The sequence below is a fragment of the Zingiber officinale genome, chromosome 7A (assembly GCF_018446385.1).
Source record: "Zingiber officinale cultivar Zhangliang chromosome 7A, Zo_v1.1, whole genome shotgun sequence".
NCBI classification, from domain to species: domain Eukaryota; kingdom Viridiplantae; phylum Streptophyta; class Magnoliopsida; order Zingiberales; family Zingiberaceae; genus Zingiber; species Zingiber officinale.
Window position 1 is genome coordinate 1,664,828 of NC_055998.1, and position 19,027 is coordinate 1,683,854.

Sequence of the window (19,027 nt, forward strand, 5' to 3'; positions counted from 1 at the left end):
AGGAGGAATAATAATATATAATAAGTTTTTGGAGAAAAGTTCTACCTTTGAAGCATGAACACAATCTCCTGATAGCAAGGATCTCAGCATGATCACGTGTCCATGCCTCTTCTGGTATTCACACAAACACAAGAAAATAGAGAAGACCAACACTTAAGGTTGTGCTAGCAACCCTCTAGTAAGTTTCGGTCAAAGAAAGAGGAGAGAAGAAGAAGAATGAATCCACATCCAAAAATGAGAGGAAAAAAATATTTTTGTACTATATACAATGAAAATACTTAATGAGTATTAATTCACTTAATGAGCATTAACACCTCATTAATCAATTTCAAAATTAACTCTTTAATGTTTCATTAATCTCCATTAATCATCCTTAATGAATGGATTCACTTGAGTCTAACTCAAGTCTAATTCGGATTAGATTGAATCCATATAGTTGGATTCACTTGAGTCTAACACAATGAGTCTAATTCGGACGTGTCAATCATCTTATAATTAACTCTTAGAGCTATTACTAATAAATTTCTCTTTATTGATATGTAGAAGATAATGACCCGTATTCCTACTGCTAATAGAAGATGCAAAATCATTCAAAATATTCAGATTATAGCATCAGTGGTGAACGTATTCAGTGTTGTATATGTTATGTGGTACCAATTATTGTTGCTGCATTTGCATATTATGAGGCCTCCACTTAAAATAAAAAAAGAGAAAACACTTGAAAGAATTAATTGGGTGTTTAGACTCACTTAAGACTCTGATACTGCTTGTATTAGCGAGCTTCGAATGGATAGATGCACTTTTGAAATATTATGTGACATAGTAAGAGATATTGAAGATTTAAAAGACACTAAAATATGTCTCTACAAGAAGTAGTTGCTATTTTTGTGTATGTTTTGGCTCACCACAGAAAAATAAGACAATGAGTTTATTATTTTTACGAAGTGGAGAAACTATTAGTCGTCATTTTAATAGTTTCCTTTTAGCCATCTTGAAATTGCATTCCCTTTTGCTTAAAAAACTTGTTCCTATTACTGAAGATTGTCAAGACGATTGTTGGCGGTATTTCAAAGTACTTTACATTTGTATTTATTAAAATTATAACTTATTAGAAGTAAAAAAGCCATCTTATATATTGTTTTTTCAAAATATTTAAATGATAGGTTGTATGTGCTTTAGATGGTACATTAATCAAAGTCACACCTCCTTTTGATCAAAAACCTTGATATCGCACTAGAAAAGTAAATATAGCTTCAAATGTATTGAGTGTTTGCTATCCAAACATGCAGTTTATATATGTTTTACCTGGATGAGAGGGTTCTGCACATGATGGTCATGTGCTTAGAGATGCTATGATTAGGTCTGACGGTCTTAAAGTTCCTCAAGGTATAATTGGTTTTGCACTAGCTAGTTAGCTTTTCAATATAAAACTTCATTCAAATTCATAATTAATGCGATTTTTTTATATTCTTGAAGGTTGTTATTATTTGGTGGATTCTGGATATTGTAATAAAGATGAATTTTTAGCTCCTTTTCAAATGCAACAGTACCATCTAAATGAGTTTCACGATTACCGATCACATATAGCCGAAGAGTATTTTAATATGGAACATTCAAAGTCTAGAAATGTGATTGAGAGATGTTTTGGGTTGTTAAAAGGGCGATGGAAAATATTAGCTCCCCCCTCATTTTTCCCCATTGAAACTCAAGTGCACATTATGTTAGGTTGTTGCCTTTTGCACAATCTAATTAGAAAGTACATGAGTTTTGATCCACAAGAGTTGGAACCACTTGAAGAAGATGACATGGAAGATGAACACTCTGAAGATGATGAATATGTGACAAGTATCACTCCAACAGAAGAATGAACCAATTGTAGAAATACATTGGGACTTGAAATGTTCAATGATTGGAGTGAAAGATCATATCCTTGACCATTTCTGGGCAAGGGGATATGTTAATGATTTTGTTATTACATTTTCATGAATGTTTCAACATGTTTTTCATGTTTAAGAAGGCGTTGTTCTGTGAACGTAATTGTTATTTATTATTTCAGTAATTATTTTATTTTGGTTTATATATTATTTATGATCGAATAAATTTATTTTCCTAATACATTTGGTATCACATGTTTTAGTTTATTGTAACTATTGTCCTTTTTACTCATGACTTTTAATGATTTTACTTACAAATTTGGTATATCATTATTATATGTTAGGATAGAGCAAGATCTAATAGTTCGAGGACATGGGAGAAATAAATACTTTTGGACAGAAAATGAGGTCCAAGTATTAATTGCAACTCTTCAAGATATGACTTGTGATCCTTCATGGAAGGCAGATGATGGTTTTAAATGCAATTACATGGCTGAGGTGCATAAGAGAATGCTAAGCAAGATCCCAACTCTTACAAAACAAGTTATACCTTATCTTAAATCAAAGATCAAGCGGTTAAAGACAAGATTTCATATTATTAATGACATGTGCATGCAAAGTGGATGTCAATGGAATGATGTAGAGAAAAAAATTGCATGTGAAAAGTAATAGTTTGATAGCTACCGTCAAGTAATATTTGCTTAAGTTTTTTCAATCATGTATATTTTATATTTTACAGACTCACAAAGAGGCAAAAGGAATGTGAGATTTCAAAATTTCATATTTAAATCAACTTGAATTAGTCTATGGAAGGGATAGAGCTACTGGCGCTGTTGTTCAAGGGTATGTAGATGCTATTTGCAATTTGAAAGTTGATCAAATTGATGAAAGTGGAGGTGAAAATCTAGGTACATTCTATCATTCTGCAAATGAGTATGAAGAAGACAATAACGTGTATTTTGAATCAAAATCAACCCACATTGCTTCACACAATGCGACAAAGTCAGCTACAAAATGAAAACAACTATTAACAACTGGAGATAAAGTTGTAAAAAAAAAAAACAACAACAACAACACACTTAGATATTGGGGCACAACTATAAGACATGAACAATGGATTTCATATACTTTTGTGGATGATTTTAATTCAAATTTTACAATCATTGCAAATATCATGACAAAAGAAAATTTACGAGAAAAAATGGCTTCAGAAAGAATGAAAGATATGATTGCTGAGCTAATGAACCTTAGTCTTCTTAGTGGTGATATATTCAAAGCAGCTAATATATTCACTACAGATAAAGACAAGATTTATGTGTTGTTCAATCTTCCTTCAGAGTTGCGAAGGAATTCCCTCCCCAATATGTAAATAATGGTGCTGGATTTTGTAGAAATTACTTTGGGGATGACTATTATACTGAGTTTTGTGATAATATTACTGAGTTTTGTGATAACATTGTTGGATTTTTGTGGAAACAAGTTTTTTTTTTGTTGTTTTGGAGACATTGATCGTTTTTGTTCCCGGCTAAATATATGAATATCAAATTGTGTGGGATTAAACAAGTGGATGCTACTGTAAGATGATTCTTTTCCTGGATAGTTCAATTAAAGTTACTCTATTTCTTGATATGGGTGAGTTATAGTAGTAAGATTGGAAAGTGTATAATGTGCATGCAAATAAGTTATTGAATGATCAATCTTTTCTTGATTAAGAAATGTGCACCATCGAAGAGAGATTTGAAGTAACTATTTTTTCTATTTAATAGTAGAATTCTTTTATAAATTCTATGATAACATTTATAAACATGATTGCTACTCATTCTTTTATTTAGTTGTTAATATAATTTTATTTCAATGCTTATTTCTCATAATATTTTTTATTCTTGTACATTGGAAAATAAATATTTGTGCTATTCGAGTTCATGGTGAAATCACAAAGGTGGTACTACTTACAACAAAGCCTGGGCATGAGAAGAGATTTGGTTTTGTGCATTTCAAAGATAGGTTCCTGCAAAGCCTGGTTTTGTGTTTATATAATGGATATTTAATTTAATTTTTTTTTTTTTCTAACAATCGTATTCTACTACTGTTTTCCATTGGCATAATTAAAATGCTGTCTAAACTATACTGTGCCTATAATTAATATTTTTAAAATTTTTTTATATAATTCAGATACATATAATGTATAACCTGTATTACCCTTTTTTTCAATTCTAATAATTTTTACAACTAAACTAATGATATTAAAAAATTAAATATCATTGCACCATTGGTGCTCATCTTACTGGAAATATTATGATTTATTTTAAAAATAAATATTATATTTATTATATTTGTATTTTTAAATTTTTGGTAAATCAAATAGTAAGATTAGTAATCATACTTAATCAGAGCTTATAAACTAAACAACAATATTGAAATGACTAAACTCATTCTCATTCTCATTCCTACCTTCTAAACCAAATACCATATTAAGTTTTGGACGAAAATATCCTTAATATATTTGTTCAAATTTCCTTTTATATCACTTTCTTTCTCCTTATTCTCTTTTATTATACTTTCTCTCTCCTCATTATATCATCATACTTTCTTTCTGATCATACTTTCTCTCTTCTCAGTCTCTCCCATCATATACTCTCTCTTTTTAATTTTCTCTTATCACACTTTCTCTCTTTTCATTTTTTTTTCATCACATTTTATCTCTCCTTATCCTCTCTCATTATGGTTTCTCTCCCATCAAACTATGTTTTATCATTTTTCTCATCACACTTTCTCTCTCATTGTATTTTCCTTTTCCTCTATTTCTCTCATCACACATACTCTTCATTTTTTCTTATAACACTTTCTCTCTCTTCATTATCTCCCATAACATTTTCTCTCTAATCACATCTTCTCTCTCCTCGTGCTCTCTCCCATCACACTTTCTTTCTTCATTTTCTTTTATTACACTTTCTCTCTCTTTATTTTTTCCATGATATTTTCTCTCTTATTATACATTCTCTCTCATCATATTTTTTTCTTACATCTAAAATATTCAACTAACTAAACATTACTTTTAAGAATGATATTTATTATCCATACTTAAATTCATTTTCATTCTATAATATTATTCTCATTCCTATTTGGATTCTTAGAAAAAAATCAAGTACCACCATAATGTTATTTATTTATTTTTTATTTTTTACTTTCTTTAATCCAAACGTCATATTCTAAATTTAAAATCCTAAACAAATATTTAAAAATTAATATTATATATAAACATTTATTTTTCTAATGAGGTCAAAGAAGGATAAAGGATTGATTAATTATCCCACTCAATTACCTCTGTTGTGTTCTTCGTTTAACTGCTGCTCCCCAGCGCATCGATTTCGTACCAGCGAAAGAAAGGGGTTCTTCCCTCAAACCCTAACGACGCAGTCGCCTGCAGATAATTAGTGAAAAGATCGAGAGAGATTAAGGGAAATTGAAAAGGCATCTTTCGTTGCCATGGCGATCCTCTACGCGGTGGTGGCTAGGGAAACGCTGGTCCTCGCCGAGTTTGCCGCAGCCACCGGTAACAGCGGCGCTGTCGCCCGGCGTATCCTCGAGAAGCTTCCGCCGGATTCCGATTCCAGGCTCTGCTTTTCACAGGATCGATACATCTTCCACGTTCTCAGATCTGATGGCATCACCTTCCTCTGCATGGCCAATGATACCTTCGGGAGTGAGTCCGACCATACGGATATGCACATTTTTTAGATTTCGTATAAAGTTTGGTTCGTTTGGTGATATTAAACTGTTTAGATATTAGAATTCCGAGTTATAGTTTTAATTTTTATTTTTTTCCTACTTTTTATTACCTTTATGCGGAATCGAATACTCGGCACATTCAGCAATTAACAGGGCTGAGTTTGTTTTCTGTTCACATGTTTTAATTTCACTTGTGAAACACCAAGCTAAAAAAGGCACCATCTAATGAATTAAAATCTTATTGTATTAGACAATTGTCTTCCCACAATAATGCGTTCATATTAGAGGGTATACAGCATGCTCACTGAATCTTTCTGGGACTTGGATTTATTAGATAAGATTATATGCTACAGAGACTTTTGTGAAAATTGTCTCATATTGCAATTATGGTATTAAGTCCTCTTGGATACTCTCTTTAGTTTTTTTTTTTTTTTTTTGATAAACTAACTTTTGTATTCATATTAGTAATCAAACACAGGCAGACTTCCTTGCCAGGACAAGTTGTGTTTTGCAAAATTTATACTTCCAATGTGTATTAGCTCAAAAAATTGTGTTGGTCCTTTTGATAGTGAAAAGTTTGTTTTGCTAGCGGGACAAGCTATATATGTACTTTTTCGTTATAAGATGACACTGTTCAGGATGTAGATTACTTATATGAGATAAATTTTATATTTGACATAAATTAGGAATTTTTGTATCTTTTCATACTGATCCTGTCCGAACCAAGAGTCAGCGGACGCTGGGCACGTGGCGCTCTCTGCTGGATCCTCGAGGGCTCCGGCGAACCTGCAACAAAACCGAGCCGGGAGGGGGGTCCCGGCGACGGTCCTCCGACGCTCAAGTCAGGTAAGTGGTGGAGAAAGTGGCTGCCCAATTTGTATTATGCGTACCTTTGGCGAAGTGATAGCCTCTTTATATAGGACGGAGAAGGAACTGATGCACGCCCACCGAGGTGCGTACGTGTCAGCAACCCATACCACGGTATGCACTTGTCAGAGAGCTTACCTGACAACATGCTGCCACAGTCCGAGCATGTTCTTTGATGGGACGGCAGGACCACCCGTTGTCTGACTAGAAGTATGGCACAGCCATACGACTTGACGGCTGTCAGAAGATGTCCCCGTCTTTTACCCACCGTCTGACTGGGGTGCCCGGCCCGCCGGGCGGGCGATGAACGTCGTCCGGACGGCCTTGATTCTTTGCGCCGTCCGGGCGTCACCTCCTTCCGCTCGGTCATTACGCACTGCTTTTATTTGAGCGTCGGACCCCTGGTCCCTACCAGGGTGCCTTTTACTATCAGATTTCCCTTTCTTCTGAGTCCGGTCGGCTCGTCCTTTTCCGGCGAGCCACTGGACCCTTTGACCTCCCCTCAGCGTTGACTCCTTATGGGGTTCCTGATTTTTACCGCCGGATCACATACAATAAAATTTCTAAATTGGTTTTCATTTCTTCTTTAAGGCCTCATTGACACAGCTAACGATACTTCACCAGACCACCAATCACTATTTTATCAGAATATCTGATGACCAACATCTCAACCTATTTATTTTTTGATGACTTCAAGGTTAACGATGATAGTTATCCATGCTATTTTCTGTTGAAATATTTAAAATTCCTACTATGCTAGCATCTTTTGCATTTATGACATTTTGCATATTCTGTATTATCTCATTCATTTTGCTTCGTGTGTAACTGAGTTGATATGTTAATCTAATATTGTACCACTGTTCCACATCCTTACCATAATACCATGATTCTTAGCTAATAAATTGCCTAGCAAAAAGATAACAAACTTGAAGGACACACTTAACTAACATAAAATAAGTTCATTAATAGAGCTTTATCTTACAATTTCATATGGTTCCAAGTGTCACTTTTTTTGGGTCTTGGCGCAACGATAAAGTTGTTGTTTTGTGACCAAAATGTCATGAGTTCGAATCCTGGAAATAGCCTCTTGCAAAAAAGCAGGGTAAGGCTGCGTACAATGGATCCTTCTCCGGGACCTTGCATAGTAGGAGCTTCGTGCACCGGGCTGCCCTTTATGATATTGTGTGCATAAATTTGAAAGTTTTGTTATATGTGTCAAATGAATAGAGCTACTATTATCATTCGGAACGATTCTCTTAGTTTATTTTGTCCCTTGACAACAATTAAGCCCAATGATTTCTGTTGTTTATTGCTCTTTCCAGAGGTTTTTTGTCTGCTTCATTGTAGGGAGAGTTCCCTTTCTGTATTTGGAGGACATTCACATGAGATTCATGAAGAACTATGGCAGGGTGGCTCGTTCAGCACTAGCTTATGAAATGAATGATGAATTCTCCAGAGTACTACATCAGCAAATGGAATTGTACTCGAGCAATCCAAGTGTTGACACACTTACCCGTGTACGTGGCGAAGTTAGTGAGGCAAGTTAGATCTTTAATTTGTTTGCTTGCTTAGTGAACAGGTGGTTGTTTTCTCCTTATATTCTCTTAGTCTATATACAGAATAGAATTATGTGGATTCTGTGATTCTGATTTTGAGAAAATAGTAATGTTATTTTTCTTATATTTTTTTCTTTTTTATTTAAAGTTTTTAGGCATAGCGAGTTTCTTTACTTGCTTATTATTTCAATGTGCAATTAATATCTTGTCTCTTGAGATTTTCAACTTTCTTTTCTAGGGATATTCTTTGCATAGGTTGTAACTCATTAATTATAAAATGAAGAAAGCATATAATGGTCCACATAGGGTAAATTAAGAACCAGCCTTCTTTGAACTGTGATTATTAATTGACAATTTGATGCTATGAAGGTTCTTTCGATAAGTTTTTTATTCTGGCATTACTATAAGTCAGTGGCTTGATGTCACATTACCTTTACATTGACTCAACATGTAATTTTCAAAATTATTTATATTTTTTGAGTTAGTTTTTTTTCCCCCTAATTTGTCATAGGCTTAGGATATTCGACTATGTTAACTTTTAACTGATCCTGCTGTAGATGTGTTCAGACCAAAAATATTTCACGCTAAATTGCAGGTACACACTATCATGGTGGACAATATTGAAAATATATTGGACAGAGGTGATCGCCTTGCCCTTCTTGTGGACAAAACTGCTACAATGCAAGATAGTGCTTTCCATTTTAGAAAGCAATCCAAGCGACTTAGGCGAGCTCTGTGGATGAAAAATGCCAAGCTTTTGTAAGCACCAGTTATGCAATAATTTTTTTGAGCAATCGTATGATCTTATGAGCTAAAAATCAACAATAGATTATTCTGTGATGAAAATGAAATTATGGTTTTGCTAGGAATTTATTCATTTAATGTTTTCCTAGACTTTTGACAAGGTAACTGCTGCATCTTGCTGATTCCAGTGTTTTTTTTGTTGTTGTTGTTTTATGTTATTGCAGAGCTGTGCTGACATTTTTGATTGTTCTGCTATTGTACATAATCATAGCAGCTATCTGTGGCGGCATCACACTTCCATCATGTAGATCAAAATAGGGTCGATCAAAATTCATTGTGATGGAGATTCTTGCTTTGTACATTCATTAGTTTGCCTGTGTATGGAAGCTCTACTTCCATCAGTTTTTCCTTGTGTGGCAATAACATTAGTGCTTCCTAAGCTCATAAGCTATCTGCCTTGCTATTTGCTTAATGTCTGTGGAGGAGTTTATATTGAAAATTGTTATGTAAGTTACAGTTTATCTAAGAATAAGTTATCTAAGTTGCAGCCTGTCTTAACAGCTGTAGTTTTCTATTGTTATCAGGTCGTAATCACCTTTATAGTTTCTTATCTATTTACTATGAAATATGGTCATTGCAATTTACAGATTTTATTAAAATTTCACAATTTCAACAATCGTAGCATGGAGGAAAGTCGTTGTTTCAGATAGATCAGTGTTTATAGGAGTGTGATCTTTTCTATAAACCAAGTGATTGTTCAACCCTTGAACGTTCTGTGTGAGCCTGTATCATTTAAAACCTAGCCAAGACTTGAACGTCCATTTCAATTTTGACACTTCAGTTAGTTTTTCCGTTGTATTCCTGTTCACTCTAACACATCAATTTGTGAAGTTAAGACTCAATTTTTGAAAATTGAGAAAATATTTTCCCACTGTACTATTGCAACGGACGAGGTTATGTTCATTGCTATGTAGAATGTATCAGTTTAATTCTTCCAATTTTTTTTTTTTATCTCTTCGTAACGCAGCTGATATATTGCCAGGACAAGGATGATATTGTTTAATCAAACTGCAATAGTGCAGTCAAATGGTCACTGAGCACGGGCCACCAACTGTTCCCTGAGCACGTGAAGTGTTCCATTCGGGCCCGCATATGGTTCCTCAAGCCGTTCCTATGCCGAGTAGGGTATTCATGTGGGTGATAGACTAATAAAGTAACCTTAACAACGTACGTGTTCACCGATAAAATTATGCCTTCGTACTCTCTCCCCTCGCTCTCTCTCTCTTCTTCCCCATTTTTTTTTCTAATTTTTTTGCCTTTGCCTTTTCCTTTTCCTCTCTCTCTCTCATCTTGATCTGCATCACAATTTAGTAGACTCTCCGAGCGAAGCGAGCAACGCTGATTGAATTTTCTCTTGCCGGAACGTTGTTTTCGCGTTTATTCATTCCCTTTGTTCTTGGATCGTTCCTCATCCTCGAATTGCGGCTAGGGTTTTCTCGATTTAGGGTTTTGATCGGTTGCCGAGAGGATGGCGAGCGGGAAGCTGATGCCAAATCTCGATCAGAACAGTACGAAGGTCCTCAACCTCACTGTTCTCCAGCGGATTGATCCGTTCGTGGAAGAGATCCTTATGACCGCCGCTCATGTCACCCTCTACGAGTTCGACATCGAGCTCAATCAGTGGGTGCGTCCCGACTGGAAATTTTCATCCTTAATTGTTCGATTATGATTCGTCCGGCCTGTTTTTGGTTCTATTGCATCTGATCTGGGGTTCTTTTTTATTTCCTTCAGAGCCGTAAGGACGTTGAAGGATCTCTATTCGTTGTCAAGAGGTAACTGGGAGTCTTTCTCTAAGATATTAAGTGTTATTAATATCGATTTCTTTTGTTTCGGATTTGAGATGCCCGTGAATTGTATTTTTTTTTCCCCCTGACGATTCCTCTAGTACCGATTAGGAGATGGGATTTAGTGATATAGATATTTGTATTATTCTTCAACTTATTATTCTCAACTCCACATAATTTGGATGGGGGCAGTGTTTTAATTTTCTCCATTCAAGTGCTGATTTAATGTGGACCTCATTTTTTTTAAAAAACACACTGTTCCTGTAATTGACATTTTCCTTCGATCTAACTCAATTGTATTTATTTATTTTTTATTTCCAAGTACTTAAAAGATTAAGTGATTATGTATTTGCAGGAACACACAACCCAGATTTCAATTCATCGTGATGAATAGACGCAACACAGGTTGGAAATTGGTTCATGTTAGAACCACGTTTTCTTAACATATATATTTTTGTTATACTTCTTCATTATGCTGTATTTAGTGGGAGGGGAGGAAGTATGAGAGAAAGGAGGTAATTTAAGTGAGGGCAAAGAAGATAAATGAATTACACTATTATTTTTACTACTTATTTTCACCTGTATTGTTTACTTGGAAGGGATGAGAATGAGAAAAAGCAACATCACCTACATATGTTGTGTTTATTAGATATTCAAACTTTAGTGTTTTCATTTTTGGAAATATAATGAATTGGATGGAATTAAATTCCTTTCTCCCTTTATCGTTCTAAGAAATCATGAGAACTTGGCAAATTCATTTCTTCCTTTCCTTTCTCCTATTTCTGTTCAAGTAAATATTGTTGTAATAGTAAAAATATGAAAATGAACCGTCATATCTGATATATCTGTTGTTGAAAACATTTCTTGAAGAATCCAAATGGTGTTTGAGTCTATTTGATATTTTATACTAGCCTAGGTACTCTTTGCGGTTATTCTCGTGGGAAATAATACATAAGCAGAGGGAATAAGAATGAGCAAGGGTCAAATAATAGGTTGTAGATTAGGAAAGGAGGAAGTAGTTACCTACTTTGTTGTATCATATCTTTGAAAGCTAACTGTCGGGAGGGACAGGAGAAAGCATGATTACACAAACCTATAAAAACAAGAAGATAGGATGGAATTTGCCTCTGAAGAGGACATTATGTTTGTAACTGACCAATTTCATATACATTTTATTCTTCAGCTGAACATTCCGATAGGTACAATAAACAAAAGAAGAAGCCTGTTTTTAGTCAGCTATGTGTATTTACCTCCATAAAAAGAATGAGAAGGATGTCAATTTATCCTTTTTGGCTTTTTAGTCAGTGTTACTTGTTTGTCTCTGCATCCCAAGTCCATATGGGCCTCCTCGTTTTGTGGAAATGACTGATATGATATAGCTGCTTTGTATTATATATCAGAGCTCAAAAAACAATTATCTTTGGTTAAATCAATTGTGGTCATATTAGAGCTTTCCTATTTAAAAAATTAAAATTCTCAATCTAAATGACTAGGAAGATTCAAATTTATCTATTTAGTTGTGAAATTATTTTATATGTATATTTTTTAAATTCTCATGCTGAAGTGTGTTTTTATGGCTTGCAATTATAAAATGGTTCAGCATAAGCTGAATTTACTGGATTTGCTTGCTTTCTTCCTTTTTGTCTTTAGCTTAGTAAAATAGAGACCTTTTTCATTTTCATTGTTTGAAAGCATTTCAAGAAATTCAATTGATATCAGATCTAAAATGTAAGAAAACTATCTTACTAGATTTTTTTTTTTTTGAAAATGTCAAAGAGTAAAAATTCCAAATAAATTCAATTATGAGATTTCATTTATTCTTGTTAAATAAATAAAGTTGAAATAAATAAAAAGAAGGCCATAAAAAAGGGGCAATTTAAGTGATACAAAAAATTGTTAGTCCTATCCAAAAGAGAGGAGAATATATGAAAAATTGAATTCATAATTTTGTTTCCTTGGGCCGCTGGCTATCTACTGTGAATTTCAGGTTTAATACTGATGTCTTAGCAACAGATCCAATAAATCTAAGTGTAGTGCTTGATGTATTGGTTTATTTTGGAAAGTAAATGTGTGTGAGTTCTCTATTCCAAGAATAAGATGGATCCATCCATCTGTTCTTTACAAGTTGATCAAAGGTAGGTTAAGAAATGATTGAGTTGCTGTTGGTTGTATAAACTAGGAGCTTTTCTGCAATAGTTTAAAAAATTGTTTGTATACTGTATTCCATTGTGAATTAGTATCTTAAATTCAGAATGCTTTAGAAAGTGCTTCAAAAGCTCTAGATGCTTCAAACACATAGAAAATGAATGATACTGTCCAGATAAATATTCTCTATGATTTATCAATTTCAGTCGCCACTCGCCAGGTTGACTCTGTGTGCTAATTTTGGTTAACAGATAATCTAGTGGAGGATCTTTTGGGAGATTTCGAGTATGAAGTTCAAGTTCCCTATCTTTTATATCGAAATGCAGCTCAAGAAGTAAATGGCATTTGGTTTTATAATTCACCTGATTGTGAAGCTATTGCAAATCTTTTTAGCAGGTACTAGTTTTGGTTCGTTTCTAAAATGATCTCTAATGTAGCAATTTGCTCACTTTCATAAGGATTTTATCCTTTTATACCCATATTTCCTATATGCAAATATATACTGGTTTCTTTATTCTAGATTACACAAATAACATGTTAGATTTACTTGGGATTTTGATTCAGGTCTCATATTATATGACAACTTTATTTTTTATATTTTGTGACAGCATTATTTTAAAATTATGGTTTGGAGATGTCTTAATTAATATATCGTCAAGCTTTTGTTAAGTCATGTCAATGAACTAATATTTGGTAAATGTTCATCTAATTCATTTTTTGTGATTGTCCACCTTATTTTGTTTAAATCCCTCGTTTGTGATTAATAAAAGAATATCTATGAAATGTTATTTGATGAAAATGTTGTGTGTACACAAAACCTATGCTCAATGATTGTGTATTGATTCATCACTCTTCTATTTCATATGGTGTAATACAAAATTTAAATAATTATCTGTTGCTTCATTATAATTTCTATATATTGCATACTAAGCCTAATAAAGGACCTATGATTAATTTTTAATGCCAATTCTTTCCATCATGATTCCTTGTTTTATTTTCTGAGTCATTGATGAAGCCATAGAATACTGTTATTCGGTAATCATTTGAATGAGATTGGCTATCATTGGGAAAGCAAAGGCTGCAAAGGACATTGATAATGGCACATTGACACTTGTATGCCTTATTGATATAGTTCATCAATGATTTACCTTTGTTAAAAAACTATCACCGTCTGAATTATTTTATAACTAGAAGTTTAGTTGCAGTAATGAATGTGTTTGGACACTGTTTACTCCATGGAATGGTATTTTAATAAATAACATATGGTTACTTCTCATCATTAATGTGTCAACATCCATTCAAAAAACCTTTGAAAGTTAATATACAATCATATGCTGGGTAATGTTCCAACATCCAATGATGTCATGAAAAAGATTTAAGTCTCCAACTTGAAGGGTAGATGTAAATATTTATTTCTTATGATTTCTAAGCATTTGATATTCCTAATTGGGGAACCATCAATTGGAAGATGCAGTTTTTTATACTTCTGTGGATCACTGTTTTATTCTAACAATTGGAAGATGCAATTTCTTAGACTTATATTGATCACTGTTTTATTCTACGTTGCAACTAAGAAGCCAATGCCAAATTAGAAGCTCCATCATTTTCTAGTTATCACTTACTATATTTGTGCCCAAGAAATAGCTTTCTTTGGGGATGAGACAAAGTCAAAGCCTCATATTTGTTCACCTTTAGATGACATTTGAAGAACCACAACATAACATGATAACATCCCATATTCAAATTATTGTTCCTATCTGTTATGCTTTTTAATGTAAGTTTCTGAAATCAAGTTTGCTTTTGTACATGATTGTTTACAACATATGCTATTCAGTGTTACTCTTTCATTATGTCCTTGTATATGCATGTGTTTGTGTATATATACACCTTGAGAGTCTTTTCACAGAATCAATAGAAGCTTGTTAAGCATTGGAAGTGAGTTGCAGGCTCATATCATTTATTTCTATATTTTACATTGATACTCTTTCTTTTGTTCAGGATACTAAATGCATATTCCAAAGTACCACCAAAGCCTAAGCTAACTTCTAAAAGGTATTTCATATCTCCTGGTGATTTTATATTTCATAATATGATAATAGAATTCTTTTGGAATATATCCATTCCATTGTTCACAGTTGGTCGTTCATTTACTTTTTCTTCAGTAGGACTTCTACGTGACATTGTTTATTGGTAGATAAAAATAATGAACTTGCCTTGCATTGGAATGGTTACTAATTGGTTAATGGTTTAGTAGCGGTAATGTTTTAAAAATCAAACCAGAACAGTTTCTGGCCTGATCTCGGATAAAGAGACCCAGTCAAAACAGGTGATATGTGGAAATTGGTACAATCACAAAAATTGTTACATAAAGAGAAGGATGTAAAAAGAAGCTTGTTGATTTTCTTTTAAAAAAAAACCCAAGCAGATCACATATCTGAAACAAAAATTAAAAAAAAAAAAACCCTGAAAAACATGCTCAACTTAGATCAAGGAGAGGAGGTCCTTCTCCATCTGCCACTTCCTTGAATTTAGTCTTTGCCGAAACGCGTGTGTGTGTCTCAGGTAAGGTGCGATCAAAGAAGGGTGAAATGATAAGAGTGGAAGGAGATATGGAAAGAAGGAATGGTGTTGGCGACACGTAAGAAGGACAATATTATTTCTTCACCTATAAGTTGCATAAAGATAAGGATGGAAGAAAGGAAATTGTTAGGAGGATTTAAAAAAGATCCACAGTTGAACAATCTAAAACATCAACACAACAAAATTTATTCATGATATGAGTCTTTTAAAAAAAGGCATAACATGCACAACTCTGATTCCTCCATCCATGAGAAGAGAGAAAGGAAGAGAGTGAAATGCTGGAAAAATATTGGTGGCAGCTGGTCAGATGAAAGATATTATGACACCTGTTAATTGCATATATATACGCTCTTGTTGCATTGACTCAGATGACTCTATTGATTGGCTGGCCAAACCAGAAATTGGGAGGCCGTTTGGTTAAAGAATCAGTGTGGGTTTCAAGAACATAGGTGGCTGGAAGATATCTCTGTGGTTGACCATGTGTTGGTAGGTTACTTTTTCCTGCTGACATGGTAGATTTTCACAATTACAATGTGAGAGTTTGAGTGATGAGATGATGTCCACATATGTCTTCTGGTTGTGTGCTTGGGTTTGAGCTTAATGGTTGTTTGAAGAACATAGGTGGCTGGAAGATATTGTTGTGGTTGACCATGTGTTGATAGGCTTTTTTTTTTCTGCTGCCATTGTAGAGTTTGACAATTACAACGTGAGAGAGTAAGTGATTCAATCATGCCAACATATGTTTTACGGTTGCACACATGGGTTTCAGCTTAATGGTCATGACAGTTGGTGGATTTATTGATAGAAGAGCTTAGATTCCCTATTTTATGTCAGCTTCTTGCATTCACAACGAATGCTGATAATTCCCTCCTTTTTAATTGCTTGAATTATAGATGATGATATGGTTGTTTTATTGACTGTGTTGCAATGTTATTTCTTCTTGTAACAGTGAGTTTGAGGAGCTTGAAGCTGTACCTACTTCATCAGTTATTGAAGGTCCTCTTGAGCCAATAACATCAGTCGCTACATCGGCCCTTGATGTTGCTGATGATGTATTTGTGAATTTTTTCAGTGTATGTTTTCTGCTAAGTAGTTTCTTTTATCATACTTTCTATTGGTTTATATTTATTGTTGCTAAACATTGTTTTCTATTAAGTATTGTGTACTGCAAGCCACAGAGAGTTTGTTCTTGAATAACTATTCTGCACATAACTTTTTTTTTCTTCTCAGAATGCTATGAACACTGGAAATGCATCAAATGGAACAGTGGCTGGCCAGTCACATCTTGCTGCTGCACCAATTCCTGTAACTACTCATGCATCAAGTGTCAATCCATCTACTTTGCCAACTGTTCCATCAATTCCTATTCCCTCAGCTTCATCTGTTCCTCTAGTGAAACCTCTGGATAATCTTGAATCTGGCAATGGAAGCGGCAGCCATGCTATGAATCTTGTGAAACCTTCATTTTTCTCACCTGCTCTATCTTCTGCACTGGTAATGCCTCCAGTATCATCCTCTGTTCCAACAGCTCCTCCCCTCCATCCTCCAGTTACTATGCAGCGACCATATGGAACTCCATTACTTCAACCGTTTCCACCTCCTACCCCATCTGCATCACTTACTCCTAGTCAAAACTTTGGATCAGTTATCACAAGAGACAAAGTTCGTGATGCACTATTGAGGGTTGTTCAAGTAAGTTACTTTCCATTATTCTTCACATTTTCTTTACCATCTTTTTTACTCTTTTCTGATTTAAGATAAACTACCATTAGGTTGTCAATGCTGTTGTGGATGTAACATCCAATTTGTTTATTTACGATTGCATAAACTGGATTCTTGTCATCGTAGTTTCCTTGTCTCCTTATTTTATACCTTGCACAAGTTGAAAGATGTTCAGTGTAACTTGAAATCTTGTAAGCTAGCGAAAACTAGTAAACAGTTGATGTGATCTTTTATTTATTATAGTTCATTCATCACCTGGTATTGTTTTAGTCAAAATAACTGTCTACAAAAGCTTTTAATATTGTCTTAAATCTACATTCGATGTTATTGATTTTGTTCCTTTTTCACTTTCTTGTTTAACCCTTCTTCTTTCTATTTTTCCCGCTAACTTATTCATCTGATTGCATGGCATCTGATGTTTAATTTAGTTGTACATGCTGTTCTAATCACATCACTTCCTACTGACAATTCCATGCGATATGTAACTTCTGGTTTTCCATTAAATCTACCTGGTTGAAGCTTGGTTTTTTCATTAATAGTTGAAAATTGCTTTATAGTCTTGGTAATTTGTTGCTAGAGAATACATGAAAACAAACTTCAAAGAAGATTTGATTGGATATTTATTACATATTCAATATTAGTCTATTTTGCTGAAAATTTTGCTCTTTTGGTAGGTGGAAAGGACCTTGATTTTTTATTTGATCACAATTCATTCGGTTCAGTTGATTCAAGCCAATTTGCACTTTCAGTATTGCTTTCTTTAAAATGATTTCCACAGAGCTAAAGTCGAGGCTTACTCCTGTCTAATTACTAGATATGATTTTCTAACCTTGTTTATTCTTTTTTTTGTTGTTTTTTTTTAACAGAACAATGATTTCATTGATATGGTGTATCGTGAGATGCTAAATGCGCATTATTCCTGACGAATGAGTCCTTGGCAAATGGGATTGAGCTTGTTGCATATGGTTGCTAATGATGCAGCTTTTTCTTGTAAGAGCTATTGTAAAAATTGCCAATGTGAGATGAGGGCATGGAACTTTTGTTTTTATTATTATTATTTGGGTTGTAAATGAGTGGGAGCATTTCAGTCTGAACTTTGGCGTGTTACTGTTATTTAGTGGGAATTAATCTAATATTTGTTTCTTCATTGAAATTATATAATGAATCTCTCTCTCTCCTTTTATCCTTTTTTGGTTTGAAAAATGTTATTTTCCGTGTTGGTCCTGGGACAGGTTGGCGGGGACATTGGGAGCGAATATATTAGTCTTTTGCCACATAGTTGGAAAAAGAATTGAGCGCCTAATGGCTAAGATAAAAAATGCACGGGTTGAATTTATTGCTTACAGAGCCTGTGCAGCTCTCAAATATATCTTCAGAAGAATTGCATTTTGAGTATCGAGTGCTAATCTATATTTGGATCGAATTTATTGCTTACAGAGCCTGTGCAGCTCTCAAATATATCTTCAGAAGAATTGCATTTTGAGTATCGAGTTCTAATCTATATTTGGATCGTGTCCTTTGTACCCACGAACATAGGTCACAGGACATTCATTCATTCAAGGTGCTTACTATATTCATAACAGAGTTTGTCATATCAGCCACAATGTGATTGGATATCTAGTCAAATTGCTTTATATGTTAGAAATAGCTGCATTCTGCTTTCTAGTCTCAAGATATGCGCCAACCATCAACCATTAGAAACAAAGCAGGCTTCCCTCGCTTTGGTTTGAATTTCTACATTGTCGCTTCTCTTGTTCTGTTTTTTGTTGCGGTTGCATACTTGTCCTTGAACTTGTCCCCTGTTTCTCCTCATGCTACCGTTACTCCCCTCTTGAGAGGTATCCTCCATGTCTGTCACTTTGTTTCTGCAAAAGCAAAAAATAATTGCAACATTTTGATGATATAGCTAGATTGGTATAATGGCATAATGGAGAAGGTTTTAAAAACAAAATGATTAAATGATTAT

The 19,027-nt window shown here is 34.1% G+C and overlaps 2 protein-coding genes across 3 annotated transcripts; both read left to right on the forward strand.

Moving 5' to 3' along the window:
- The first annotated feature begins 5,176 nt into the window (after positions 1-5,176).
- Positions 5,177-9,311, forward strand: LOC122000715 (vesicle-associated membrane protein 714-like). Its single transcript, XM_042555147.1, has 4 exons — positions 5,177-5,577; positions 7,818-8,008; positions 8,622-8,785; positions 8,995-9,311. The coding sequence occupies exons 1-4, from the start codon at positions 5,361-5,363 to the stop codon at positions 9,086-9,088; spliced, it is 666 nt and encodes a 221-aa protein (XP_042411081.1). The 5' UTR covers positions 5,177-5,360; the 3' UTR covers positions 9,089-9,311.
- A 724-nt stretch (positions 9,312-10,035) lies between these two features.
- LOC122000714 (mRNA-decapping enzyme-like protein) lies at positions 10,036-18,214 on the forward strand. Of its 2 annotated transcripts, none has more exons than XM_042555145.1 (8): positions 10,036-10,454; positions 10,562-10,602; positions 10,970-11,019; positions 13,011-13,155; positions 14,758-14,811; positions 16,289-16,412; positions 16,570-17,031; positions 17,736-17,874. In XM_042555145.1, the coding sequence occupies exons 1-8, from the start codon at positions 10,299-10,301 to the stop codon at positions 17,823-17,825; spliced, it is 1,122 nt and encodes a 373-aa protein (XP_042411079.1). In that variant the 5' UTR covers positions 10,036-10,298; the 3' UTR covers positions 17,826-17,874. The 2 variants fall into 2 exon arrangements, with proteins under 2 accessions (XP_042411079.1, XP_042411080.1); XM_042555146.1 differs by lacking the exon at positions 17,736-17,874 and adding an exon at positions 17,928-18,214 and having other exon boundaries at positions 10,040-10,454.
- Positions 18,215-19,027: the final 813 nt, after the last annotated feature.